This window comes from Eumetopias jubatus, unplaced genomic scaffold (assembly GCF_037043125.1).
Source record: "Eumetopias jubatus isolate StellerSeaLion01/CBP00866 unplaced genomic scaffold, mEumJub1_p1.0 scaffold_60, whole genome shotgun sequence".
Taxonomy (NCBI): domain Eukaryota; kingdom Metazoa; phylum Chordata; class Mammalia; order Carnivora; family Otariidae; genus Eumetopias; species Eumetopias jubatus.
The window spans coordinates 528,026-556,023 of record NW_028274866.1 but is presented as its reverse complement, the minus strand read 5'-3'; the positions used below and the strand labels follow the sequence as shown (position 1 = coordinate 556,023).

At 37.7% G+C, this 27,998-nt stretch overlaps 1 protein-coding gene and 1 pseudogene across 1 annotated transcript; both read right to left on the bottom strand.

Moving 5' to 3' along the window:
* Window positions 1-6: 6 nt before the first annotated feature.
* CLIC2 (CLIC family member 2) lies at window positions 7-27,942 on the bottom strand. The gene is made up of 6 exons (XM_028094914.2): window positions 27,596-27,942; window positions 13,854-13,963; window positions 13,603-13,728; window positions 2,136-2,242; window positions 1,325-1,506; window positions 7-572 (listed from the first exon to the last, which is right to left on the bottom strand). The coding sequence occupies exons 1-6, from the start codon at window positions 27,626-27,628 to the stop codon at window positions 411-413; spliced, it is 720 nt and encodes a 239-aa protein (XP_027950715.1). The 5' UTR covers window positions 27,629-27,942; the 3' UTR covers window positions 7-410.
* Window positions 22,484-23,671, bottom strand: LOC114201937 (heterogeneous nuclear ribonucleoprotein A3 pseudogene; annotated as a pseudogene).
* Window positions 27,943-27,998: the final 56 nt, after the last annotated feature.

Genomic DNA, 27,998 nt, shown 5'->3' with positions numbered 1-27,998 from the left:
CATGTGTTAAACTAACAAAAATGTAAAATTGTTTTAATGATTTAAATGGAAGTGTTTCTAAGGAGTAGTTTAAGATTGTGGCTCTATTTATGTCATTTGGAACTTCAGCCATCTGTTGAGGTTACACACAATGCATTCTAATAATTCAATTAAATAACAAAAGATCATGATACTTTCCATGTGATTTAAGATTGCAGTGGTTATGCCATGGGAATAAAGAAAATTAAGTGAAAATATAAAGAACTTTAAAATACACGGTGAGAAGTTAGTTTGGACTGACTAGATACAGAAAATACAGCATTCTTTTCATAAGAGTTGGATAGAGGAAACAGTATTTTCCATATTCTTTTTTCCAAAAACCTTTATAATATGATAAGTGAAAAGAGAGCTTTTTCTACTAAAAAAGCATCCTAACTCTTCTGTTTAGCCACACTTGCATAGGTATTTTCAATTTCTTTGTCTTCAGGACATGTATGGGTAAATTCTTCACGGGCATAGGCATTGTGAAGATAGCGCCAGACTCCTGAGAATTCTGCTGGAATGTCAAAGTCACGGTATTTCTTGGCTGCAACCTAGGGTTTTGGGAAAAAACAGTTGGTAGTAAAAGGCATCAGTGACATGCCTAGTGTGTAGAAACATATCTCAAAAGTCAAGATCATTAAGGATATGTTATCTACACAAAAATAAACTTTAAAAATCTTGGACTTACTACTTTAATGTTTTGTTTACAAACGTAGACAAAGCTATATGTGTGTACTCACATTTATATTTATGCTGTATTTAATTATTAATATGTTTAGAAGGAAGCACAAGAAAAAGAGCACATATTTCTCCACTAGACTAAGACCTTGCTTAGGGTCCCAACTGTCTTATTTCTTTATGTATTCTGTGTGTCTGGCATAGGATCTGAGACAGAATAAGTTCTGTTCAATAAGAATTTATTAAATAAATGATTAAATCATCATAAAATTATTAGTAGCTCACATTATTTATCATTTACTATGATTCAGACACTGTTCTAAGCATTTTACGTGCATTAGTTTAATTTTCTCAACAATTCCATGAAATGGTTAATATTACCCTTGTTTTATAGATAAGACAGTGGAAAACACCTTCTGATTTTGGAAGAAGCAAGAAGTTTTTATGGTTCCCAGGGAAGATCATTATGGATTTTTCCTCTGGGGAGAAAAAGGAGATATACACTATGCATAATGATGATGACAAAGCCATCATATAACAATCTGACACTAAATAGTCACTGTGTTTCATGCTGGCAATTCCCAAACCCCTCCCAGACCATTCAGCGTACCCTACAAAGACTTACTTTAATAATGTTCAGTTTGGGTAACAAGCTGCAGTCAGCCAGTGTCAGCTGATCCCCGTCCAAGAACAATCTTCTGGAAACTGTGAGTTCCTCGGCACTGTCTGGATCAATTTCATCCAGAAGTGGGGTGTTTAGGTAGTCATCCAGACGTTTAAATTCTCTGAGCAGAGATTTTTCAAAATCTGATGCAAAGAAAACATAAGGTTGCTAATGTTTTGTCTTCATGACTGAATACATTCTCAGTAGGCTTTTTACCCATTTAGACATCTCTTATCTATACACATTGCTTACACTGGCCCTTCAAAATCTAAATAGTTAACTAGAACTCTCAACTACCCACTGATAAGACAGGGTCAGATGTTTATTCAAATGGTGAGTAAAAACAGTTTTGGACTTTTCTTGAGGAGGTGCATTGGGAGGAGAGTCAAAGAAAGAAAAAGTCACATATGTTATTACTAAACACAAAAGAGTCAGAAATAGAATCAGAGACTAATAGCTCTCATGACTCAGAAGATAGTAGACCTATTCAAGAATGTTTGTGGGAGATGGTAGATGCAATAGTTTTAGAAACCTTAAAGGTACACAGGACTGGGAAACTGAGCTAAGTTAGTAATTGCTCTATTGAATTTTGGGTTCTAAATTTAATAAAACTTCATGCAAAGGAATTTCAAAGGAGAGAAGAGAGAATCAGAGGAAGAGTGTATTCCCCAACATATACTGCATATTCAGGAAAATCCTACTTTAGCTGAGTGAGACTGTGAGAATCAGCGAATTTGTGAGAGAAACAGAAATTTAAACAAAGGTATCTTACTCTTATTTGCTTCTTTTTGCGTATTCTTAATGTATGCAGAAAACTTGGCAAAGAGATTACAGCCCACATCAAAGGACTCCTTGTTCTTGGGACTCAGGTGAGGATACCTTAAAAAGAAACATCCCTCTATGATTATTCACACATAACATGTCAGAGACCAAGTGTCCTAGCTTGTGCTCTACTGAGAATGGAAGTTTTGGAAAATTGTGCTGGAAATGGAAAGTCCTGGAATCTCTAATTGGAAACATGTATTTTTCCCAATATCAGAATACTTAAGTTTCTAAAGTTCACTGGGAAATTGATTGTGGAGAATTCAAAGCTCATTAACTTGTGGAAAGAATGTTTTAAATGGTAGTTATGTCCCCTCCGTACTTGCTCCTCAAAGCCTGTTTGGCAGGAGATATGTTGGTAATACATTTTCAAAGGTAAGTCGTAGGAAAAACATGGTTTTAAATTATTGTAACTTACATAAAAATGAAGGAGTAAAGAGGATAGAAAGGATGGCCTCTCCTTAATAATACAAAGTTCATTTAACATAATAAAAATAAAATGATGTAGTAATATAATTCACCACACTGAGAAATTAAATACCATATGATCATGAATAGATGCAGAAAAAGAGTTCAATGAAAATCAATTCCTATTCATAAAAAAAAAAAACCCACTAGCAACTAGAAATGGTCAGGACAAACACTTAGTTATCTTCCTTGATTCCTCTCTTCTCTCCATCCCCGTATTTGATCCATTAGCGATTCTAGCTCTAGCTTACCTTTCAAAATTTACCCAGGGGAGGTGGGTGGGGCATGGGCTAGATGGGTAATGGGCATTGAGGTGGGCAATGGGTGAGCACTGGGTGTTGTATGTAAGTGATGAATCACTGAATTCTACTCCTGAAACCAATATTGCCCTGTATGTTCACTGACTAGAATTTAAATAAAAATTTGACAAGAAAACAAACAAACCCCAAAATGTATCCAGAATCTATCTACTTCTCACCACCTCCACTGCCCCCTGCCTGGTCCAAAGCTTATACTATTGCAACAGCTTCTAGACTATTCTCTCCACTCCCCTGCTTGTCCCCCACACTCCTAGACTATTTTCTACCTGCTGCCAGAGCAATCATGTTAAAACGTTAAGTCGTATCATATCTCTTCCCTACTTACTACCCTGCAATGTTTCCATCTCAGTCAGACTCAGACCCCAAGCCCTCTCAGTAGTCTATGAGGACTGATGTGCTCTGACCCTATCTTACCACCCTGCTCTCATTTCCTTCTACTCTTCCCCACTCACTTCACTTGGAACTTACCTCCTTGGTGTTTTTCAAATAGGCCTGACAAGCTTCCACCCCCAGGCTTTTTCACTTTGCCCTTAAATGGACTGATTTCCCTCATATATGCACATGACCTGCTTCCCCTCTTCTTTCAGATCTTTTTATAATCCCTTCCTAAATGAGGCCTTCCTCTGCCCACTGCAACCTTTCCCCTGTCCTTAACACTTGCTACTTCCCTCCCTTGTTTTACTTGTTCTTAGTTTTTAGCATCATCTAAAGTAGTTTGTTTTGCTTTTTAATCTTGCTTATTTATTGTCTTCCCCAACTAGAATGTAAGGTCTACAGGACAGAGTGTTTTTGCTTGGTTTAATCACTGATGTGTCCCAAGTGCCTAGAATAGTATCTGACACTAAGTATTGAGTAAATATTTGTTGAAGATTAAACTATCATTAATTTCCTTAACTTGATAAAATGTATCCATCAAAAACTTAACAGCAAGCACCATATTAAATGGTGAAATGTTAGAACTATTTCCCTTAAAATGAGTACAGGATAAGAATTATCATTATCACTACTACTTTTCAACATTTTGCTGAATGCGCTAACAAGTGAGACAAAAAACATTCAAAATGGTGACTTTAGAACCATTTACATTAAATTTAGGAACAAGATAGATGCCTACAATTGCTTTTATAGTAGATATTGTTTTTGAGGTTCTAGCAAGTTGAGAAGATAAAGCACTAGTATAATTATTGGAAGAGAAACAACAATATAATTGTATACCTAGAAAACCCAAGAAAGTATAGGAACAATTACTAGAATGAATGAGATATTTTGGTAAGGTGGCTAATACAAGTCAAACATTAAAAAAATAAGTTTTCCATGCTAGCAATAACCAGATAGAAATGGGTATTAGTAGCATATTCCATTTAACATAATAGAAAAGGTAGAGAACCAATATGAAAAAAACAAAACAAGACAAAATCTTATCAAAGAACATAAGACTGGCACTTAGGTTGATAACCTAATATAAATCAGTGGATGAATGGGTAAAGGAGATGTGGTGGAATATACAATGGAATATTATTCATCCATAAAAAAGAAGGAAATCCAGCCATTTGTGACATGAATGGACCTTGAGGACATTACTCTGGGATAAGTCAGACAGAGAAAGACAAATACTGTATGATCTCACTTATATGTGGAATCTAAAAAGCAAAACTCATCAAAAAAGAGTAAAATGTTAGTTACTGGAGTTACCTTGGTGAGGGGTTGGGGAGATAATTGTTTAAATGTTAAAAACTTGCAACTAATAGATAAATAAGCACAGCATGGTGATTATAGTCAACAAGACTATATTATAAACTTCAAAGTTGCTAAGAGAGAAAGTCTTAATTGTTCTCACCACAAAAAAGAAATAATAATTATGTAATGTGGTAGAGATGTTAGCTAACGCTACGGTGGTTATCATATTGCAATATGTAAATATCAAATCAACATGTTGTACACCTTGAACTTACACAATGTTGTATGACAAGTATATCTCAATAAAAATAATAAGATGGTACCCAAACAAATACACAAATCATGTTCTCTGATGGGAATCATTTGTATCATAAAAATGAAATTTCTTCAAATAGTAATATAAATTCAGTGCAATTTCAATTAAAAGCCTAATCTTTTTTTTTAAAGATTTTTTATTTATTTATTTGAGAGAGAGAATGCGCTAGAGAGAGAGAGCATGAGGGGGGGAGGGTCAGAGGGAGAAGCAGACTCCCTGCTGAGCAGGGAGCCCGACGTGGGACTCGATCCCGGGACTCCAGGGTCGTGACCTGAGCCGAAGGCAGTCGCCCAACCAACTGAGCCACCCAGGCACCCAAGCCTAATCTTTTTTTAAAAAATTGTGATAAAATTTACATAAGATAAAACCACTTAAGCTATTTTAAAACGTACAATTCAGTGGCTTTATTTTTTTATTTTTTATTTTTTTAAAGATTTTATTTATTTATTTGACAGAGACAGAGTGAGAGACAGAACACAAGCAGGGGGAGTGGGAGAGGGAGAAGCAGGCTTCCCGCTGAGCAGGGAGCCCCATGCGATGCGGGGCTCAATCCCAGGACCCTGGGATCATGACCCGATCTGAAGGCAGACGCTTAACGACTGAACCACCCAGGTGCCCCAATTCAGTGGCCTTAATACAGCCACAATATTGTGCAACAATGACTCCTATGTAGTTCCCATTAAGCAATTACTCCCCATTCATTCCTCCTCTCAGCCCCTGGAATCACTAATATTTGTGTCTATGAATTTGCTTATTCTAGACATTTTATTTTTTTTAAGATTTATTTATTTATTTATTAGAGAGAGAGAGAGAGAGAGAGAGAGAGAGAGAGAGAGAGAGCATGAGCAGGGGGAGTAGCAGGCAGAGAGGGAGAAGCAGGGTTTCTGCTGAGGAAGGAGCCCAATGCGGGACTCGATCCCAGGACCCTGGGATCATGACCTGAGCCGAAGGCAGACGCTTAACCAACTGAGCCACCCAGGCACCCCTCTGGACATTTTATATAAATGGAATCATACAATATGTGGCCTGTTGTGTTTGGCTTCTTTCACTTAGTATGATGGTCAAGTTTCATTCATATTCTAGTACGTATTCCTACTTCATTCTTTTTTTAATTTTTAAAAAGATTTTTATTTATTTATTTGACAGAGAGAGACACAGCGAGAGAGGGAACACAAGGAGGGGGAGTGGGAGAGGGAGAAGCAGGCTTCCCGCTGAGCAGGGAGCCCGATGCGATGAGGGGCTCAATCCCAGGACCCTGGGATCATGACCTGGGCAGATGCTTAACGACTGAGCCACCCAGGCACCCCCCAAAAGAACATCTTTTGAAAAGACAGAAGTATGGAGAAAATGCCATGTGAAGATGGAGGATTGGAGTTATAGATCTACAAATCAAGGAACACCAATGACTGCTGAAAAACCACTAGAACCTAGGAAAAGGCAAGGAAGGATCTTTTTCTTAAAGGTTTCAGAGGGGGCATGGCCCTGCTGATACTCTAGCCTTCAGAACTGTAAGACAAATTTCTGTTCTAAGCCACCCAATTTATGGCATTTTGTTATGGCAGCCCTAAGAAACTAAAATAAATGTCCATTTTTTAGGTCTTCTTTAAATTATTTCAGCAATGGTTTGTGGTTTTCAGCAGAGAAGCTTCCTCCTCCTTCCTTAAGTTTATTGCAAAGTATTTTCTTATTTTTGATACTGTTGAAAATGGAATTGTTTTCTTAATTTACATTTGTATTATTCATTGATAGTATAAAAGAATACAAATGATTTCTGTATGTTGACTGTAGTATCCTTCAGTTGCACTGAATTCATTTATGAGTTCTAGTAATATTTTAGTGGATTTTAAAGGATTTTCTATATGAAAGATCATGCCATCTGCAAATAGAAATAGTTTTACTTCTTCTTTATCATTTTGAATACTTTTTATTTATTTTCCTTTCATAACTGCTCTGGTTAGAACTTCCAGTACAGGGCACCTGGGTGGCTCAGATGGTTGGGCGTCTGCCTTTGGCTCAGGTCATGATCCTAGGGTCCTGGGATCGAGTCCTGCATCGGGCTCCCTATTCCTTGGGAGCCTGCTTCTCCCTCTGCCTCTCTCTCTCTCTCTGTCTGTCATGAATAAATAAATAAAATCTTAAAAAAAAAAAAAGAACTTCCAAGACAGTGTTGAACAGAAGTGTCAGAAATGGTATCTTTGTGTTGTTCCTGATCCTAGAAGAAACATTTTCAATCCTTCACCATTAAGTGTGATGTTATCTGTGGGTTTTTAATAGATGCCATTTATCAGGTTGAGGAAATTCCTTTCTATTCCTAGTTTGTTGAGTATTATCATGAAATGATGTTGGATTTTGTAAAAATATTTTTGCATCAAGATGAGTATGTGCTTCCCTCCTTTACTGCTGCTCTTTATTTCTTCACATGACTTTGAGTTACTGTCTAGTGGCCTCTCATTTATGCCTGAAGGACTCCCTATAGCATTTCTTGTAGAGTAGGTCTACTAGCAACAAAATTCCTCAGGTTTTGTTCATGTGGAATGTCTTAACTTCTCTTTCATTTTTGAACGATAGTTTTGCCCAATATGGAATTCTTGGTTGACTTTTATTCCTTCAGCACTTTATTTTATTTTTTAAAGATTTATTTATTTATTTTAGAGAGTGAGAGTGAGAGAGCAAGAGCGAGAGAGAGAGAGAGAGAGAGAGAGAGAAAGAGAAGGCAGTGGGGAGGGGCAGAGGGAAAGAGAGTTTTAAGCAGACTCCACACTGAGTGTGGAGCCTGACCTGGGGCGCGATCTCACAACCCTGAGATCAGGACCTGAGCCAAAACTAAGAGTCGGATGCTTAACTGACTCAGGCGCCCCGCCTTTCAGCATTTTACATATGTCATCTCTCTGCCTTCTGATGAAAAATCATCTGTTAATCTTATTGAGGATCCCTTCCACATGATGAGTCATTTTTCTCTTGCTGCTTTCAAGATTCTATCTTTGGTTTTGGCTTTAGATAATTTGATTATAATGTATCCTGGTGTTGATCTCTTTGTGTTTATTTCACTTAGAATTCATTGACCTCCTTGGATGTATAGACAAATGTATTCCATTAAATTTGGGAAGTTTTCAGCTATTACTCCTTCAAACATTCTTCTGCCTCTTGATCCCTATTCTCTCTCTTTCTGGGACACTCCCATTATGTGTATCATGGTACATTAGATTCTGCTCATTTTATTCCTTTTCCTCAAACTGGATGTTCAGTTTTGCACATTATTTCTTTTATCTGTTCAAATCTGCTGTTGAAACCCTCTAGTGAATTGTTCATTTTAGTTATTGTACTTTTCAACTCCAGAATTTCTGTTTGGTTCGTTTTAATAATTTCTATCTTTTTATTGATATTCTTTCTATGTTGAGGTTGCTCTCTATAGTTTCCTTTAGTTCTTTGTCCATGATTTTCTTTAGCTTTCTAAACAGATTTTACACAGTTGATGTAAAGTATTTGTCTATTAAATCAAGTATCTGGGTTTTCTCAGGGTCAGTTTCTATTAATCTCTTTTTTCCTGTGAATGGGCCATATTTTCTTGTTTCTTACCATGAATTTTATTTTTTTCTTGAAAACTGGACACTTGAACATTATAATGTAGAAACTCTGAAAATCAGATTCTCCCATTTCCCAGGATTTGTTACTGCTGCTTATTGTAGGTATCATTTATTTATTTATTTATTTATTTTTTTAAAGATTTTATTTATTTGAGAGAGAGAGAATGAGAGATAGAGAGCACGAGAGGGAAGAGGGTCTGAGGGAGAAGCAGACTCCCTGCTGAGCAGGGAGCCCGATGCGGGACTCGATCCCGGGACTCCAGGATCATGACCTGAGCCGAAGGCAGTCGCTTAACCAACTGAGCCACCCAGGCGCCCTCATTTATTTGTTTAGTGAATTTTCTGAAGTGATTTTGTAAAGTCTGTGTTCTTTGTTGTGTGGGGCCACTGAAATCTTTGTCCCATTATCTTTGGTTAGTTATTGATTTAACAGACATTTCATTAAACTCCTGGGACCAAAATAAACAAACCAAGAAAGAAAACATCTCCCAGTGTTTGCAGTCTTGCTCTGAGTTGGGGCATTCCTTCAATGCTTATGTATGCAGTTTACAGTTTAGCCTTCAATTTCTGCTTGCATGGTGTCTGAAGTTCAATCAGAAGTAAGAGTTTAGGATCTTCTCAGGTCTTTTCTGAGCATAGGTCTAGACCTGGACAGGTGCATGGACTTCTAGAGTCCCTAGAATACATGAAAGCATTTTGAAGCCCTTATTTCCCCAAGTATCCCCCAAACATCCCAGCCTGTTGGCACCCTGATGGACTGGATCGAGGGTTTGTGTTTTTTTCACCTACTTTAGAGCTTCCCCAGGGCTGAGGCAGCTTCCCTGGTGGCATTCATGGAAGGCATTTAAAGGCAGTTGTATTAGCCATTGCTACATGGGGCAAGGGATAGCACTTGAGGAAAGCAATAGACAAACTGAGAATAAAGCCATATCATGTCCTCTGCTACCAGCAACCTGCACCTACAATGTGGACTGCTATCTTTAAGGCTGCTAAAGACTGAGGAGTAGAGGATGGTAGTAAGATAACCTAAAATGCCACAAGCCTCTCTTACTAAAATTCAGCTTTTTTTCTTCATTAATATTCCCTTGGCTTTTGTAAATTTTGGGTTATATTCCAGAGTTCTGGAAAAGTTGATTCTGACATTTTTTCCCCAAGCTATTCATTGCTTTTATAGAGGGATGGAGTTTTGGAGTTCCTTACTCCACCATTTTCGTTGATGTAGGTATCTAACAGGTTTTAAAAATTTAGATAAAGTTTATATGAAAGGGCTTCCATATCTAGCAATATGGCAGACAAAATAACCACTCTGGAGGGCTTTGTAAAAAGAAAGTACATTTTAGCATTGTTTGTAATGCCAAAACTTAGAAACAGTCTTTCAGTTGTTTCTCTAACAATGGTAACTGTTATGAACAGGTGACTGTTGCCTGCTATCCTCTCCTTTTTATTGTTATCCTTTTAAAAATGGCAGTTTTTACTCCAGTTATCCAATTCCTGCTCCACCATGGTATACTGAGTCAAGGAGTGGGTGGAGAAAACTTGCTTTTATTTTTTTTAATTGCCCAATGATTAGTATCTAATGGAGATGTTGCATATCACCCAAAGATCCTGAACTTTGAGCTGGATGCGGTAACTGTATGGAACTTGGAAGCTGTCTCTCTTGGGAGTAGGTGTGTTCCATGTAAGAAGCATGCACACATTTATTAGATGGTCAGAGGGGCAGACTACTGCTGATAACCCAGTTCTGTACCTCTCTCTTTTTTTTTTTCTTCCTTCTTTTCTTCTTTTTTTCTTTCTTTCTTTGACTAAAACTTGTTTTATTAGGGGTGGCAATATACCTGGATAAGAACTACATTTCCCAGATCCCCTTTGTACTTAGATGTGAACATGGGAATTACTTTTGGATAATGAAATATAATGCAAATTGTTGAGTGTGGCTTCTGTGAAAACTTCTTAAATCTGGCTTGCACCTTTTGTTCTTTGCCCTTTTCCTTCTTCCTGTGTAGGAGTTAGACTGTTGCCTGGAATTCCAGCAGACATATTGTCACCATGAATTAACTTTGAGACTGGAAGCCTCACCTGAAGCACAGCAGAGAAGAAAGATTAGAAAGAGCCTGGGTCCTTGGTGCATTTTTGGAGCTGTCATTCCATCCCTACAATGACTCATTCTTGACTTCTTATTATGTGAGAAAAATAAAACCAATATTTATTTAAGCCAGTACTTTTTTTTGTCTCTAGTTATAAGAGTTGAATGCAATCCCTGATATATAAGCCAATAGAAAATCAGAAGGATTTGACAAGATGATTCACAGAACAAAAACAAATGATCAACCAACATGTGTAAAGATGCTCAGATTCACCTATTATTCAGGGAAATGCAATTTAAAGTATCATGAGATATCACTATACCTATCACACCAGCAAGATTTAAAGAGTGATAACACCTAAATCCCCATCACCTATTTTAACCATTCCCCCACCCCCTTCCTTCTCATAATCATCAGTTTATTCTTTATAGTTAGGAGTCTTTTTCTTGGCTGCCTCTCTCTCTCTTTTTTCCCTTTGCTTATTTGGTTTTCTTCTTAAATTCCACATGAGTGAAATCATATGGCATTTGTTTTTCTCTGACTTATTTCGCCTAGCATAATACTCTCTAGCTCCATGCATTTTGTTGCAAATGGCAATATTTCATTCTTTTTATGACTGAGTAATATTCCATACTATATATATATGTATATATATGTACATACATATACATATATCTATCTCGCATCCTCTTTATCCATTCATAAATTGATGGATTTTTGGGCTGTTTCCACTATTTGGCTCTTGTAGAAAACACTGCTGTAAACATTAGGTGCATGTATCCCTTTGAATTACTATTTTTGGAGTCTTTGGGTAAATACCCAGTAGGGCAATTGCTGGGTCGTAGGGTAGCTCTATTTTTAACTTTTTGAGGACCCTCCATACTGTTTTCCACAGTGGCTGCACCAGTTTGCTTTCCCACCAACAGTGCCAGAGGGTTCCCCTTTCTCCCCATCCTCACCAACACCTGTTGTTTCCTGTGTTGTTAATTTAGCCATCCTGACAGGTGTGAGGTGATACCTCATTGTAGTTTTGATTTGCCTGTCCCTGACGCTGAGTGATGTTGAGCATCTTTTCCTGTGTCTGTTGGCCGTCTGGGTGTCTTCTTTGAAGAAATGTCCATTAATGTCTTCTGCCCATTTTTAAACTGGATTATTTGTTTTTTGGGTGTTCAATTTTATAAGTTCTTTATATATTTTGGATACTAACCCTTTATCAGATATGTCATTTGCAAATATCTTGTCCCATTTTGTAGGTTGCCTTTTCGTTTTGTTGATCATTTCCTTTGCTGTGCAGAAGCTTTTTATTTTGAAGTCCCAGTGGTTTATTTTAGCTTTTGTTTCCCTTGCCTCAGGAGACATATCTAGAAAGAAGCTGCTATGACTGATGTCAAAGAGGTTACTGCCTGTGTTCTCCTATGATTTTAATGATTTCCTGTCTCATATTTAGGTCTTTCACCCATTTTTAGTTTATTTTTGTGTATGGTATAAGAAAGTGGTCCAGTTTCATTCTTCTGCATGTGGCTGCCAGTTTTCCCAACACCATTTGTTGAAGAGACTGTCTTTTTCCCACTGTATATTCTTTCCTGCTTTGTCAAAGATTAATTGACCATATAGTTGTGGGTTCATTTCTGGGTTTTCTATTCTGTTCTTTTGATCTATGTGTCTATTTTTTTGAATTTTCAAATTTCCTTTTTTAAGGTTTTTATTTAAATTCTAGTTAGCTAAGATACAGTGTAATATTGGTTTCAGGAATAGAATGCAGTGATTCATCACTTACATAGAACACCCAGTGCTCATCACAACAAGAGCCCTCCTTAATACCCATCATTTTGTGTCTGTACCATACTGTCTTGATCTCTACAGCTTTTTTTTTTTAAGATTTTATTTATTTGATAGAGAGAGACACAGCGAGAGAGGGAACACAAGCAGGGGGAGTGGGAGAGGGAGAAGCAGGTTTCCCACGGAGCAGGGAGCCCGATGTGGGCCTCGAACCCGGGACCCTGGGATCATGACCTGAGCCGAAGGCAGACGCTTAACGACTGAGCCACCCAGGCGCCCCTACAGCTTTGTAATATAACTTGAAATCTCAAATTGTGATGCTTCCAGAAACAGACATATAAATACAGAGTACAAACTGCTGGTTGCCAGAGGAGGGGGGGGTGGGATGGGTGAAAATGGATGAAGAGGAGTGGGAGATACAGGCTTCCAGTTATGGAAGGAGTAAGTCATGGGAATAAAAGGCACAGCATAAGGAGTATAAAAAATACTTTGGGGCGCCTGGGTGGCTCAGTTGGTTAGCCATCCAACTCTTGGTTTTGGCTCAGGTCATGATCTCAGGGTCCTGGGATTGAGCCCCACATTGGTTTCCACGCTCAGCAGGGAGTTGCTTGGGATTCTCTCTCTCTTGTCCCTCTGCCTCTCCCCCTGCTTGTGCTCTCTCTCTCTCTAAAATAAATAAATAAATCTTTAAAAAATACTTTGAAATATTACGCCTAACGTTTTCATGTATTTGAAGTTGAAGGGGGAAGTTTATGCATAATAGACATTATATTTCCCAACCACAGAGCTTAGAAATCAGACTGAATCAAAGGCTATTTCAAAATTGAAGATCTTGTGAGGGCTCTACAATAAAACAAGTCTAATTTCTATCATTATAAATGCCCCCAAACTTCATTATGGCTGAAATTCCCTGCCTTTTCCAGGTTTCCAAATCTATCCTTTGCCCTTTCCTAATATATTACCTACATCTCATAAAGTTTTAATAACTTTACATGTATTAAATAAGTAATTCTGTAGTAAAGTTTTGTAATCATGTATAGAGTAATCATGGGGATCTTTGCAAACGTTTCTAGAAAAATAGCGAAAGAGAAATCCAACAGTGAAAAAGAGTTAGATCTAGAAATAAGAATCCTCAATCTGCAATAAAATAGATTTTCTCCAAAACAGTAATACACAGAGAATGCTGTACCTTGGAGGAGCCAGTGTCTGCTCTAGAAACTCCTCAATTTTAATGAAGTCTGTTTTCAACTCCTTGTTATACACCAGGAAGGGAGGATTGGTACCTGGGGCTAAGTCCTTCAGCTCTTCAGGCTTTCTATGATTATTGAAAATAAGCAGAGTTAGGCTTCTAATTAAAGTATACATTATACAAACATAAACATAATATTGTTGTCTACTGATTTCAATCTCCAGAATGAAACATATCCTGATTTCTCTTACCTGGTCATGTCAACAGTAGTCACATTGAATTTAACTCCTTTAAGCCAGAGGATCATAAAAAGGCGTTGGCAAAAGGGACAGTTTCCAATACTCTCCCCATCACTTCCAGCCTGTTAAGATAAAGGAAGGCCTCATTCATTCATTTGCTCAAGTATGTATTGAGAGCCTGCTGGGAAATGAGCCAGTTGCTAGAGACAAAATTGGAAGCCCTTAATCTCATGGATCCTCCCTCCTGTGGGCACACAGAGATAATGAATCAAATAATAAGTTTATTGTATTTAAAATGACAAGTATAATGAGTACATAGTAGTAATAGTTAATTTTATATATTACCAGAATTCATATAACCATTTCCTATTGATGGGCATTTCAGATATTCCAAAATTTTTGCTATGCTAAATGCTTCAGCAGCAAATATTTCTGGGCATATAATTTGTTCCACTTCTGATATTATATCTTTAGAATTAATATTAAAAATGAGAATGTTGAAAAAAGAGTAAGTGCGTTTTCCATTTCAATAGATCCCGCCAAATTTCCTTTCTGAAAGGCATTTTCCATATGTTTATTGCTGATTTGATTTCCTTATTTCATGAAGTTTGTTCATGACAACTTACATTTTCTCTATCAAAGTGATATTTTCCTTATTGATTTGAAAAATTTATTTGTATACTAAAGATACTAACACTTTTTGATGCATATCACATGTACCTTAAAACATGGCTTATGTAAAAATTAAATTTTACATGAAATCTACTACTCAGTCTGGTTTTTCTGATCTCCTTACACTGCCATTATATACATCAAGATTACAAAACAAAAACAAAAAGCAAAAAACCAACCCCAACCCTTTCTTGTTTTGTTTTATTATAAAGATGTTCTTTTGTGTTTTCTTTTAGTACATTTATGCTTTCAGTTTTTGCATTTGTTTCATCTATTTGGGATTTATTTTGGCACCAGGAGTATATTGGGACTCTAGCTTATGTACTTAAATTTTTAAAAAGTGGTTAATAGTTGTTTTAACACCATTCAATTAAAGATCCATCTGTTGACCAGCATTACCCTGATGCCAAAACCAGACAAAGACTACGGAAGGAGGAAACTATAGGACAATATCCCTGATGAACACACATACAAAAGTTCTCAACAAAATACTAGCAAAAAGCATTCAACAATACATTAAGAGGATAGTTCACCATAATCAAGTGGGATTTACTCCAGGGATGCAAGGATGGTTTAAAATTCGTAAATCAATCAATGTGATACAGGATATTAACAAAAGAAAGGATAAAAACCATATGACTATCTCAATACATCAGAAAAACCTTTTGACAAAATACAACATCCATTCATGATAAAAACTCTCAACAAAGTTGGTTTGGAGGGAACATATCTCAACATAATAAAGGCCATATATGAAAAACCCACAGCTAACATCATAATCAATGGTTAAAAGTGAAAGCTTTTCCTCTAAGATCAGGAACAAAACAAGGATGTCCACTCTCTTTTATTCAACTGGAAGTCCGAGCTTCAGCAATCAGGCAAGAAAAAGAAATAAAAGGCATCCAAATTGATAAAGAAGTAAAACTGTTACTATTTGCAGATAACATAATACTCTATGTGGAAAACTCTAAAGACTCCACCAAAAAACTATTAGAACTAATAAATGAATTCAGCAAAGGTGCAGGATACAAAATTAATATACAGAAATTTCTATACATCAATAATGTAGTAGCAGAAAGAAAAATTAAGAAAACAATCCCATTTACAATTGCATAAAAAAATAACATAGTTGGGATGCTTGGATGGCTCAGTCAGTTGAGTGTCCAACTTTTTTTAAAGATTTTATTTATTTTGACAGAGAGAGAGAGTAAGAGAGGCAGGCAGAAGGAGAGGGAGAGGCAGGCTTCCCACTGAGCAGGGAGCCTGATGCGGGTCTCGATCCCAGGACCCTGGGATCATGACCTGAGCCAAAGGCAGATGCTCAACCGTCTGAGCCACCCAGGCGCCCCGAGTGTCCAACTTTTGATCTCAGCTCAGGTCTTGATCTCAGGGTCATGAGTTCAAGCCCCATGGTGGGCTCCATGCTGGGTGTGGAGGCTTCTTAAAAAAAAAAAACAAAAACAAACCTGGGAATAAACTTAACCAAGGAGGCGAATGACCTGTACTCTGAAAACTATACAACACTGATGAAAGAAATTGATGATGACACAAACAAATGGAGAGATATTCCATGCTCATGGATTGGAAGAATTAATACTGTTAAAATTTGTTAAAATGTCCATAGTATGCAAAGCAGTATACAGATTCAATGCAATCTCTATCAAATGCTAACGGCATTTTTCACAGAACTGGAACAAATAATTGTAAAGTTTGTATGGAGTCACAGAAGACCCTGAATAGCCAAAGCAATCTTGAGAAAGAACAGAGCCACAGGTATCATGCTCCTATTTCAAACTATACTATAAGACTATACTAATCAAAACAGTATGGTCCTGGCACAAGAATAGACACATAGATCAATGGAACAAGATAGCCCAGAAATAAACCCATGCTTATATGGTCAGTTAATCTATGACAAAGGAGACAAGAATAGCCAATGAGGAAAAGGCAGTCTTTCCAATAAATGGTGCTGGGAAAACTGGACAGCTAAAAAATGCAAAGGAATGAAACTGGACCACTTCTTTTATACACCATACACAAAAATAAACTCAAAATGGATTAAAGGCCTAAATGTAGGACCTAAAACCATAAAATTCCTAAAGGAAAACATAGGCAGTAATCTCTTGGACATCAGCTCTAGCAACGTATTTATGGCTATGTCTCCTGAGGCAACAGAAACAAGCAAAAATAAGCTATTGGGACTACACCAAAATGAAAAAAGCTTTTGCACAGCAAAATAAACCTTTAATGAAATAAAAAGGCAACCTCCTGAATGAGAAAAGATATTTGCAAATAATATATCTCCTTGGGGGGGGTAATATCCGAAATATGTTAAGAACTTGTACAACTGAGGTGCCTGAGTGGCTCAGTTGGTTAAGCATCTGCCTTCAGCTCAGGTCATGATCCCGGAGTCTGGGGATTGAGCCCCATGTTGGGCTCCCTGCTCAGCGGGGAGCCTGCTTCTCCCTCTGCCCCTCACCCTGCTCATGAGCACTCTCCTGCTCCTTCTCCTTGCTCACTCTCTCTCTCAAATAAATAAATAAAATCTAAAAAAAAAGAACTTATACAACTGAACACCAAAAAATTCCGAATAATCTGATTAAAAATGAAGACTTGAATAGACATTTCTCCAAAGAAAATATCCAGATGACCAAAATATACATGAAAAATGCTCAACATCGCTCATCATCAGGGAAATGCAAATCAAACCCACAATGATATATCCTTTCACACAAGTCATAATGGCTAGTATCAAAAAGATAAGAAATAACAAGTGTTGGAGAAAAGGGCACCCTCATGCATCTTCAATGGGAATGTAAATTAGTCCAAGCACTGTGGAAAACAGCATGGAGGTTCCTCAAAATATTAGAAATAGAAATACCATATGATCTAGTAATTCCACTACTGGTATTTACCCAAAGAAAATGAAAACACTAATTTGAAAAGACATATGCACCCCTATGTTTATTGAAGCACTATTTACAATAACCAAAATATGAAAGCAACCCAAGTGTCTATCAATAGATGAAGGGAATATTACTCAGGCATAGAAAAGGAATGAGAGCTTGTCATTTGTGACAACATAGATGGACCTAGAAGGTATTATGGTAAGTGAAATAAGTCAAAGAAAGACAAATACCATATGGTTTCACTTATATGTGGAATCTAAAACACAAAACAGGAAGCAAGTGAAACAAACAAAAACCCCAAACAAAGCCAATCTCTAAATACAGAGAACAAACTACTGGTTGCCAGAGGGGAGATAGGAGGGGGTGGGCAAAATAGACAAAGAGAATTAAGAGATACAAACTTCCCAGTTATAAAATAAGTAAGTCATGGAGATGAAAAGTCCAGCATAGGGAATATACTCAATAATATTGTAATAATGTTGTTTGGTGACAGAAAACAACACACTTTTCTGCTTTGAACCCTTTTTTTTAATTTTATTTTTTTTAAGATTTTATTTATTTATTTGACAGAGAGAGACACAGTGAGAGGGAACACAAGCAGGGGGAATGGGAGAAAGGGAAGCCCGTCCCCCACCAAGCAGGGAGCCCGATGTGGGGCTTGATCCCAGGACCCTGGGATCATGACCTGAGCTGAAGGCGGACACTTAACGACTGAGTCACCCAGGTGCCCCCCTGCTTTGAACTTTTATGTGTGCTTGAGTTTATCTGTGGCCCCTCTACTCTTCACTCATCCATTCACTCTCCCAATAAATACTTACTGAACAAATAATGTATTTAGAATAGACCAGATATTACATATACATATATAATATATACTATATATAACAGATATTTAAAAAAATAGTCTCCCAGTTAACTTACTTTTAAACTGAGATAAATTCTTTGAAGGAAGGATGGATGTGCATGTTATGAGAGCATGTAACAGAGAAACACAATCTATATGGGGTCTGTTAGGGAAGGCCTTTCTGAGGAAGTGGCAATTGGACTCAGTTCAAAGAATAAGAATTAACTAGGTGAATAGGCACAAAGAAGGCATTCTAAACAGCAAATAGCATATCCAAAAGCCTTGAAACATGCTTCAGCATGGCATTATAAGGAACTGAAAGAAGGTCAGTATGAGGGAGTGAAGGAGAGAAAAGAAAAATGCAATAAATTGAGCTACATGAAAGCTAAAATCTGCTTTTCATAAGAACTGTTAAGAAAATGAAAAATGTTTGTATCCAAAATATAAAAATATATGAATAAAGAACTCTTACTACTCAATGACAAACTACCCAACTTAAAAATGGGCAAGAGATTTAAACAATGTATGAAAGAGATACAGATGGTAAATAAAGACATGAAAAGATGCTCAACATCACTAGTCAACAGGGAAATGAAAATTAAAAGCATAAGATACCACTATGAACACATTGGAATAGCTGAAATTTAAGAGACTGACCATACCAAGTATCGCCAGGAATGTGGAGCAACTGGAACTGATACACTATGGTTGGGAGTGTAAAATGGTACAAGTGGTTTATAAAGAGTTTGTCAAACCCAGGACTCTGGGATCATGACCTGAGCTGAAGGCAGCCGCTTAACCAACTGAGCCACCCAGGCGCCTTATTTTATGTAAATTATACATCAATAAAGTGCATTAAAATACAAAAGTTCAAAAAGTAGAATAATCCCCCCTATAATATCATGCAGGCATTGCAGAAGTTGCAGTGACAAGGTTAGGATATGACCATGGAAGGAGAAGAACAAGATCAGTGAAAGAGAAGAAGTCAAGGATCTGAGAGGCCAGAGTACTGGAAAGGTCATCTGTGTAAATATTAAAGTCACCAAGAATTATGATAGGAATAGTGTTGGAGAGAGTGACAATGATTCAGAAGTTAAAAATCCTCAAGAACTAGGGGAGAGTGACCCGGTGTTTGGAAGACTACTATAACAAGGAAGGGTAGTGGGTGGTTTAGTCTAATTTTTATGAGACTCAACCTAGATATTTCTTTGTATGGGGGAAGTAGAATGGTCTGGACACAGGAATGAGGAGCAAGGATACCTAAAGGATACATACCTTGTTTCCAGGCTCAGTGGTGAGAAGAATGAGGAAGAAAAGGTAGCCACTTCTTGAGAAGACTATGGCGGATGTGTCTTGTGGAAATCCAGGCTTTAGACACTTCAATCTCAACATGCCCCAAACTGGATTCTTTCATTTTTCTTTACTCCACTCACTGACCTACTCTTTCTATGGGGCTCCTAATCCTGTGAACGACACTACTATCTGCCACGGACTGAATTGTATTCTCCCAGAATCATATTTTGAAACCCTAACCTTCAATGTGTTAGTATTTGGAGACAAAGCCTTTGGGAAGTAATTAGGTTTATATGAGGTCATGAGGATGGGGCCCTAATGATGGGATTAAGGCCCTTATAAGAAGAGACCAGGAAGCTTTCTCTCTCCTCTCCTCCTCTTCTCTCTGCCCACCATGCAAGGACACTGAGAAAGCAATCATCTATAAACAAGGAAGAGAGGTCTTACCAGAACCTGACCATGCTGGCACCTTGATCTTGAACATCCAACCTGTAGAACTTTGAGAAGATAAATATCTGTTGTTTAAGCCACCAAGTCTCTGGTATTTTGTTATGGCAGCCTCGGCAGACAAGATACTATCTACTGAGTTGCCCAAATTAGAAACTTGAGGATAATCCTTCTGCTTTGCTCCCAAATTGAATTCAACACTAATTCTTGTCAGTTTTACTTATAAATATCTCCAAATAAGTTTAGTTCTTTCATTTGCCATGGCTTTTACATCATTCATTCATTCAATATTTATTTGATGTTTACTATCTGTCCCACACTGTTAGTTGCTAGCTACCCAAGTCCAAGCCATCAGCATATCTCATCTGTTGGATGGATTTATTTGTTTGTTTGTTTGTTTGTTTATGCTTTTGCCTCAGTCTGTAGAAGAAAGTAAAGGGTATTTTTTACCTTACAGCTGCTCTGATCTGTCATTTCTAACAATATTAAGGTCCCAGAAGCCGTAGGCAAAATCCTAATTTTTTGGGCAAATTTTTCTTTCCCTGGCAATGGGCACAACAGAGGAAATGATGGTTACTGTTGTTCTTTTGTGATGTCAGGGAGTGAAAAGCTATGGGAAGAGGCACCCAACCTTGGCAGTTGTGTTTCTTTTGTAACGGAAGTCAAACTAAGGATCCAATCAGAACTGGGGCTAGTAAGTAGAAACATAATTATGGGTGGGAGACAGGAAGAAGAATGGAGTCTGATTATAGATACAGCAGGAAGGGTGGATCGCTTTTGGCAAAAGAAAAGGCAAAACACTGAGATGTGGAGGAAATGCAGTCAAGTTTTACAGGAAAACTGAGGTTTTTTCCCCCCTGTTTATAATATGCTGATTTAAAGTGCCATCACAGAAAATTTTAGGATGTAAATTCTCTAGCCTGACTGATGAATTACCACCTCTTAAGTATATATAGCTGGCAAGGACAGGATGTGGTCATTCACAAAAACAACTTTTTCTCTTTATGTTTGTGATCTAAGTTTGTAAATATGAAAAATAATAATGGTCACAATATCTGACATTTATTGAGCGTTTACTATGTTAACAACTATAGTGTTTTACGTATTTGTTTTAATTAATCCTCACAGTGAAGATGATCCCATGAAATAGGTTCTGTTAACCCTCTTGTTTTACAGGTGAGGAAATTGAGGCTCAGAGAAGCTGACTTGTTCAAGAACATTCAGTTAGACAAGAGCTATGATCTATATACTCTTCTCATGTAGCAGGTCCAGGACTGTCTACTCCACAACCTAAACTCTTAAACACTGTTTTCTCCCATCTAGTAGTTTTGTTGAATTTTAAAAAATTAATCAGTTTTTATGATAGTCTTCATGATAGTTCTAAGAGAGTTTGAAAAAGGTCTGAAAATTCAGAGAAAGGTATAATCTCTTTTTTCTTTTCCACATAGATAGTGTTTTTGTTGTTGTTGTTGTTATGGTTAGGGTATGTCCCTTGTATTTTGCCGTTCAGAAACCCCTCCAGAGAATAAAATCCCAGACTTCTGCTGGGGTTAGGGTTAAGATTAGGGGTTAAGAATTAGGGGTTAGGTTAGGGCTTGGGTATGTGCCTGGTATTTTGCCATTCAGAGATGTCTTCAGAAGGTTAGGGTTAGTTTTAGGGTTAGGGATTACAGTTAGGTGTTATGGGTTATGGATTAGGGTTAGGGTATGTGCCAGGTATCCTGCCATTCAGAGACCTTTCCTAAGAATAAAACCCCACACTTCTGCTGGGGTGAGAATAAACATGGCAACCCTCTATCAAGCTGAGGCAAGGAGGGTATTTGGGACTCTAAATACTCTTTTTTTTTTTTTTTTGAATTTTGAGATTTTTTTCATTTGAAGGTAAATCTTAATGCTATTAAATTCACAAATATGCTGATTTAAATACCCAATTCTATTTATCTAAAACACACATTGCAAACATACAAATATCTATTCTCTCCACATGTCAGAGCCCATTCATTTCATGGTTTGGAAATGCAGAGAATAGATTCCCCTTAAACTGCAAGTCAGCAGGTGTTTCTTTACAGTTAACTTTAGCAAAATTCATACAAAATAGTAATTAACAATGATCTTCTTTACTTGTTAACTTACAAGGAAACACCTTCAAAACTGCATTTTGTTAGAGTTTCTGTACTAAAATGTAGAAAAACTGAACTACACAAATATTGAAAAGTTAAAAATTCCTTAATTTTTTATTCCTGGTACCACTACCACAATTTACAGGGCAACACACCTGATGTAATGAAAAGAAAAGACAAGGACAAAGCTACAACAGGTGAAAGACCTCGGGAATGTACATGTAACTGACACTACACTGCATTAATCAGTAGCTGCACTTTTTGCAAACTGTGCAAGAAGGGTTTCCTGTTTAAGCTGCAGTAACTTTTCTGACTATGGATCATCGTTCCTTCTGTGGCAGATTTTTACAGTTCCTCTAATGCATTTGGGAAGACTGTCTCAAAATAACCTGCAGCTTTCCTGACAACTCCTCGCTCTCTCTCCTGTTAAGAACTGTAACCCTTTTCTTCTGAATTTTTTTTTAGAACCTTCTGCTACCATATCCACCACTTCCACCACCAGATCCATAAGCAGCACCATAGGGACTGCCTGAGCGTCTTCCACCAAAACTGCCCCCCTTCATGGGTCCATAATTTGATTGCTGTTGTCCACTATAATTTCCAAAATCATTATAGTTCCACCACCACCATAGTTACCACCTCCAAAGTTTCCTCCTTCATTGTAACCATCATAACCTCCACCACCACCTCCATATCCGCCTCCTTGGTTTCCACATCCTGGTCCACCGCCACCGTAGCCTCCTCTACTACTATATCCAGGACCACTACCAGAGTTGCCACCATCACCTCCAAATCCATTATATCCACCATCACCTCCTCCATAACTACCTCTGCTGCCGCCACATCCACCACCATAGCCTCCTCTTCCACCGAAGTTTCTACCATGGCCAAAGTTACCACCACCTCCAAAGTTTCCTCCACGACCCATGAAGTTGCCAGATCCACCTCCACGACCTCTTTGTGATCTAGCAGACGGTATTTCTTGTTTAGAAAGGGCTTTCTTCACTTCACAATTATGCGCATTAATAGTGTGGTGTTTCTGAACAACAAGTTTATCAACTGTATCATGATCATCAAAAGTTACAAAAGCAAATCCTCTCTTTTTTGCACTCTGCCTGTCTTCCATAACTTCTATTGTCTCAATCTTGCCATACTTTTCAAAGTAGTCTCTCAAATTCTATTCTTCTGTATCTTCTTTAATACCACCAACGAAAATTTTCTTCACTGTGAGATGGGCACCAGGCTTTACAGAATCCTCTCTAGAAAGAGCTGTCTTTGGTTCCACTACACGCCCATCAACCCTGTGTGGTCGGGCACACATTGCTGCATCCACCTCTTCAACACAAGAGGAAATCACAAAACCAAAACCCCTGGAACGTTTTGTTTGGGGGGCTCTCATCACCACACAATCTGTAAGTGTACCCCATTGTTCAAAATGTTCTCTTAAACTATCATCTGTAGTTTCAAAGCTCAAACCACCAATAAACAGTTTTCTCAACTGCTCTGGTTCCTTTGCATCATGGCCCTCCATTATGAGACCGGACTCGCCTCTTCCAATTCGAGTTCAATCGGGACTCTAAATACTCTTTAAATAGATATTTAATTGATTTTTCTGTTTTTATCTCTACTTTCACACCCATTTTCAGAAATACTACCAGTTCTTCTTCTTCTTCTTTCTTTCTTTTTTTTTTTTTTTTAGAGAGAGACAGAGAAAGAGAGAATGAGGGAGGGAGGGAAGGAAGGGAGAGGGACAGAGAGAATCTTAAGCAGGCTTCATGCCCACTGTGGAGCCCAACACGGGGCTCAATCTTACAACCCTGAGACCATGACCTGAACCAAAATCAAGGGTCAGATGCTTAACCAACTGAGCCACCTAAGTGCCCCACTACTACCAATTCTTAAATGTTTGGGGTCATCTCTAGGAAAACTAGGCTGCTTCTCAACTTTTCTTATCATGTGTCCAGTAAGCCAGATCAAGGGTTAGGGTTAGGGTTAGGGTATGTGTCTGGAATTTTGCCGTTTAAGAAATCACCAGAGAATATAACCCCAGACTTCTGGGCTTAGGCTTAGTGTTATGGTTAGGGTATGTGCCTGGTATTTTGTAGTTCAGAGACATCTCCAGAGTGTTAGGGTTACATTTAGGGTCAATTTTAAGGATTAGGTTTAGGAATTAGTGGTTAAGGGTTAGGGTTGGGGTTAGGGTATGTGCCTGGTATTTTCTAGATCAGAGACATCACCAGAGGACAAAATCCCAGACTTTTGCTGGGGTAAGTATGAGGGTTGGGGTTAGAGTTAGGTTTAGGGTTTGTTTTAAGGTTAGGGTATGTAACTGGTATTTTCAGTTCAGAGAGGTCTTCAGAGGGTTAGGGTGTGCCGTTAAGGGTTAGGGTTAGGGTTATCTTTAGGGTTTTGGTGAGGGTTAGCATTGGGTCAGGGTTAGTGTTAGGTTTAGGGTTAAAGTTGGGGGTAGGGTTTAGGGTTTAGCAGTCAGGGTTTAGGGTATGTGCCTGATATGCTGCAGCTCAAAGATTTCTCCTGAGAATAAACTCCATGCTCTCTGGGATGAGAATAAACATGGCAGCCATCTACCCAGTTGAGGCAAGCAAGGTATTTGGGACTCTAAATACCTTTTAATTAGATATTCAGTTGATTTTTCTGTTTTTATCTCTACCTTCACACCCATTTTCAGTAATACTATCAATTCTTGAATGTTTGGGGTGTTCTGCAGGATAATTAGGCTGTTTCTCAATTTTTCATATCATCTGCTCAATAAGTCACTTTCTCAGACCACAGTTTAGGGTTAGGGTAGGGTTAGTGTAAGTGCCTGGTATTTTCGAGTTCAGAGACCTCTCCAGAGGGTTAGGGTTAGTGGTTATGGGTTTGGGGCTAGGGGTTAAGGTTTAAGGTATGAGATAAAATGGCTTTGACACACTCAGAATTTTGGCCCAAATGTTAAGTTCTATAACTTTATGTAAAAATCTTTATTTCAAAGTGTTTGGTAGAGAACACAGAATCTATTTAATGAGCAACAAACCAATAAAAGATAAAGTCTGCATTTAGAGAAAATAAAAGGTATGTTAGAAAATCCTTTGTTCTTCGTTCGTGGTTAAAAATCTTGCCCAAGTCATTCAGAGCTGAAAGGCAATGTTTTCACTGATTACATTAAAACACGTAGGCGGTATGATATAAATTCTTTTGTTTCGGTATGATACAAATTCTTAATTGTGACAGGAAAGTGCTTAATCTCTTTTAGGTATCCTATTGGTGATATGGGGAAGAAGTTGTGGTAGGGTTTTTAAGCCACAGCCAGAGGTAGCTGGGGAAATCACAAACTCCTTTAATCTTTAGAAAGAAACTGCACGATCTATAATGAGACACCATTGATAAAGAGCAGTGCTTTTTAAACTTACTCATTAATATTTTTCACGCCTCTTAATCCTTATGCCCCATGTCCATATTTTCTCTGAAACTTCTAGAGATCTATGGAACACATCTTAAAGCAAAGCAAAACAAATTCCTGGACCAGATGATACTCAAGTTTCAGAAAATCTATAATTTGTATCAATGTCATTAGAAAAGCTTACATCTAAAGGATTCCATCTGATGAAATTCTCGAAAAATTTACTAAAATGTTTGCCAAATTGAAAAGGTAATTAAGTTTAAGGAACTTGCCTCTAAAACTATATGTCTATTGAATAAGATTAGACATAACTATTTTAAAGAATTGGAATCCTAACCTTGCCATTCACTAGCTATGTGACCCTGGACAAAGTTACTTAGATAGTCTTTGCTCTACTTTCTGTACCCATAATATAGGGTCGATAATAAACCACTTAACACAATGCCTGCCATATAGTAAGTATTCAATAAATGATTAGTTATTTTAACCTGAAAGTTATTATTTAATTCAACACTTGTTCCTCCAATGTGTGATTCACTAACTTGTCCTGTCCAGATTACTACCCAAATATGGGAATTCTATGAAGATGAACACATAGATAAATGCCAGCAACTAGTTAGGGGAGTTTGATTGGGTTGAATGAGTAGTTAAGACTAAAGGAACACTTTAGTTGCCCTATGAAGAGACATTACATCTGGTGTGAAATTGGTAGATGTAAAAATCCAGTTAGGAAGTTAAGGCTTATTAATATCGTGTCTGAGCAGTCACATGTTTTGCTAAAATCCAGAGATAAGAGAAGTAGCTCTTATGCCCCATAGTCCAACACTTATTTGGATTATTTTGCTATGCAGGAATTCAAGGATCACTCTCCTATAATTTTGAAAGGGCAGATTGATTATGTCCTTTGTGTATAAATTTGACCAGTTTATGAGTGTAAAAGTATTACTTTGGCTAACAGATATTTAAACTAACATTTTGTAAACATACTTTATTTCATGTCCTTGTAAGTCATCAATAGACATATAGTTTTAGAGGCAAGTTCCTTAAACTTAATTACCTTCACTTACTTACCTAGAGATGAGGACAATATTACTATAATGACAAGTACTACTACCATTACTCCTACTCATGATATTACTTCTACTAGGACTAAATGAGGTAATATATGTAAATATGTGTAATATATGTGAAGTGTTTAGAAAAGGGCCAAACATGATATGAGAGTTTGCTATGATTATTATCATCCTGGATACTTCCAATAGTCAAGGAAAATACAGAAGAAAAAATAGTTAATATAAGCAAAGTTATAGGAAAGTTATAGGAAACTCTAATTTCTACTTGGAATAATCTATACAAAATTATTATTTTTCTTGATGAGTTAATTTGGAAACACATGTTCCTTTCTCCTGACTTAGGGGTTTTCCAAAGGGCTTTTCTGAAAAGTTAAGGCATTACAAAAAAACCCCAAGGCAGACCATAAAGAGGAAACATACCATTCTAAAATGCCTCCTCCTCACACAGACTCCTGGCTGTTTTCTCCCATAGTGTCCATGTGACTCCACTGTGAGCTTCACCTATTGCGGGAGAATTTTAGAAAGCTCTATCTGGGCTATGTGTGGGATTGGGGTTTTCAGGCCATTCTTGGCCTTCTCCTCTCCCCATTTAGGACTTCCAAAATCTCTCTCATAAAACAAGATTACAAGAGCTAGAAAGCCCTTAAGGATCATTTTGTCAGGCTCCTTCATTATACAGATGAAGAAACAAAGGTCCAGAGGGAAGGAGAGATTTGTTCAAAGTTACACAGAAAGTCGCCAAGAATATAATTTAGTTGTTCTGACTACCAACCTGTCTAGTGCCATTTCCACAATATCTCTTTGCCTTTTTCAAATAACATGTTTTCCTATTGTCGTCTAAGAACAGCCAGGCATACATCGAGTACTCAGAGGAGGAATATAATTACAAAATTATTTCTTATCTCTAGCCCAAATATTGACTTCTTTTTAGAATCTAAGGCACAGTGTCAAGAAATAATACATTCCATATGCCTTTATTATAGCTAGAAAACTTACCTTCACGAAAAGCTCAATTTCAGGATCTGTCATCTTTTTGTTTTCACTACCAGTAGTCAGCCCCCTGCCTCTTGCGGAGTTCACAGTACTCGTGGACTATTTTCTTCCAGTTTTATCCAAAGGCTCAGATAAAGTTGGTGCTTTAAGAGGAGAGTCCAGCTTGTAGTAGACTGAGTCAGAGCTGGCGCCAGTCTCTTCTCAAGAGGTGGGGTGCAGAGAATTCTAGATGCTTGAGAGCAGCTCTTGAATTCGTTTTCCTTCTTCCTCTTGACTTAACATTTGAATCAAGGAGGAGCTGAAGGGGTGTGTGTAAACTGGCTGGCTATGAAGGTGGGGGTGTTCCCAGAAAGACTTCAATGCCATGAGTCAGCATAGGAAAAACACATACACACAAAAACACACA

Coding starts and splice junctions, on each gene's coding strand:
- CLIC2 (XM_028094914.2), bottom strand. CDS start 27,628: ATGACAGATCCTGAAATTGAGCTTTTCGTGAAG. Junction 13,964..27,595: donor AAATTGAGCTTTTCGTGAAG/GTAAGTTTTCTA, acceptor TTATCTTAACAG/GCTGGAAGTGATGGGGAGAG. Junction 2,243..13,602: donor CAGACACTGGCTCCTCCAAG/GTACAGCATTCT, acceptor TTTCTTTTTAAG/GTATCCTCACCTGAGTCCCA.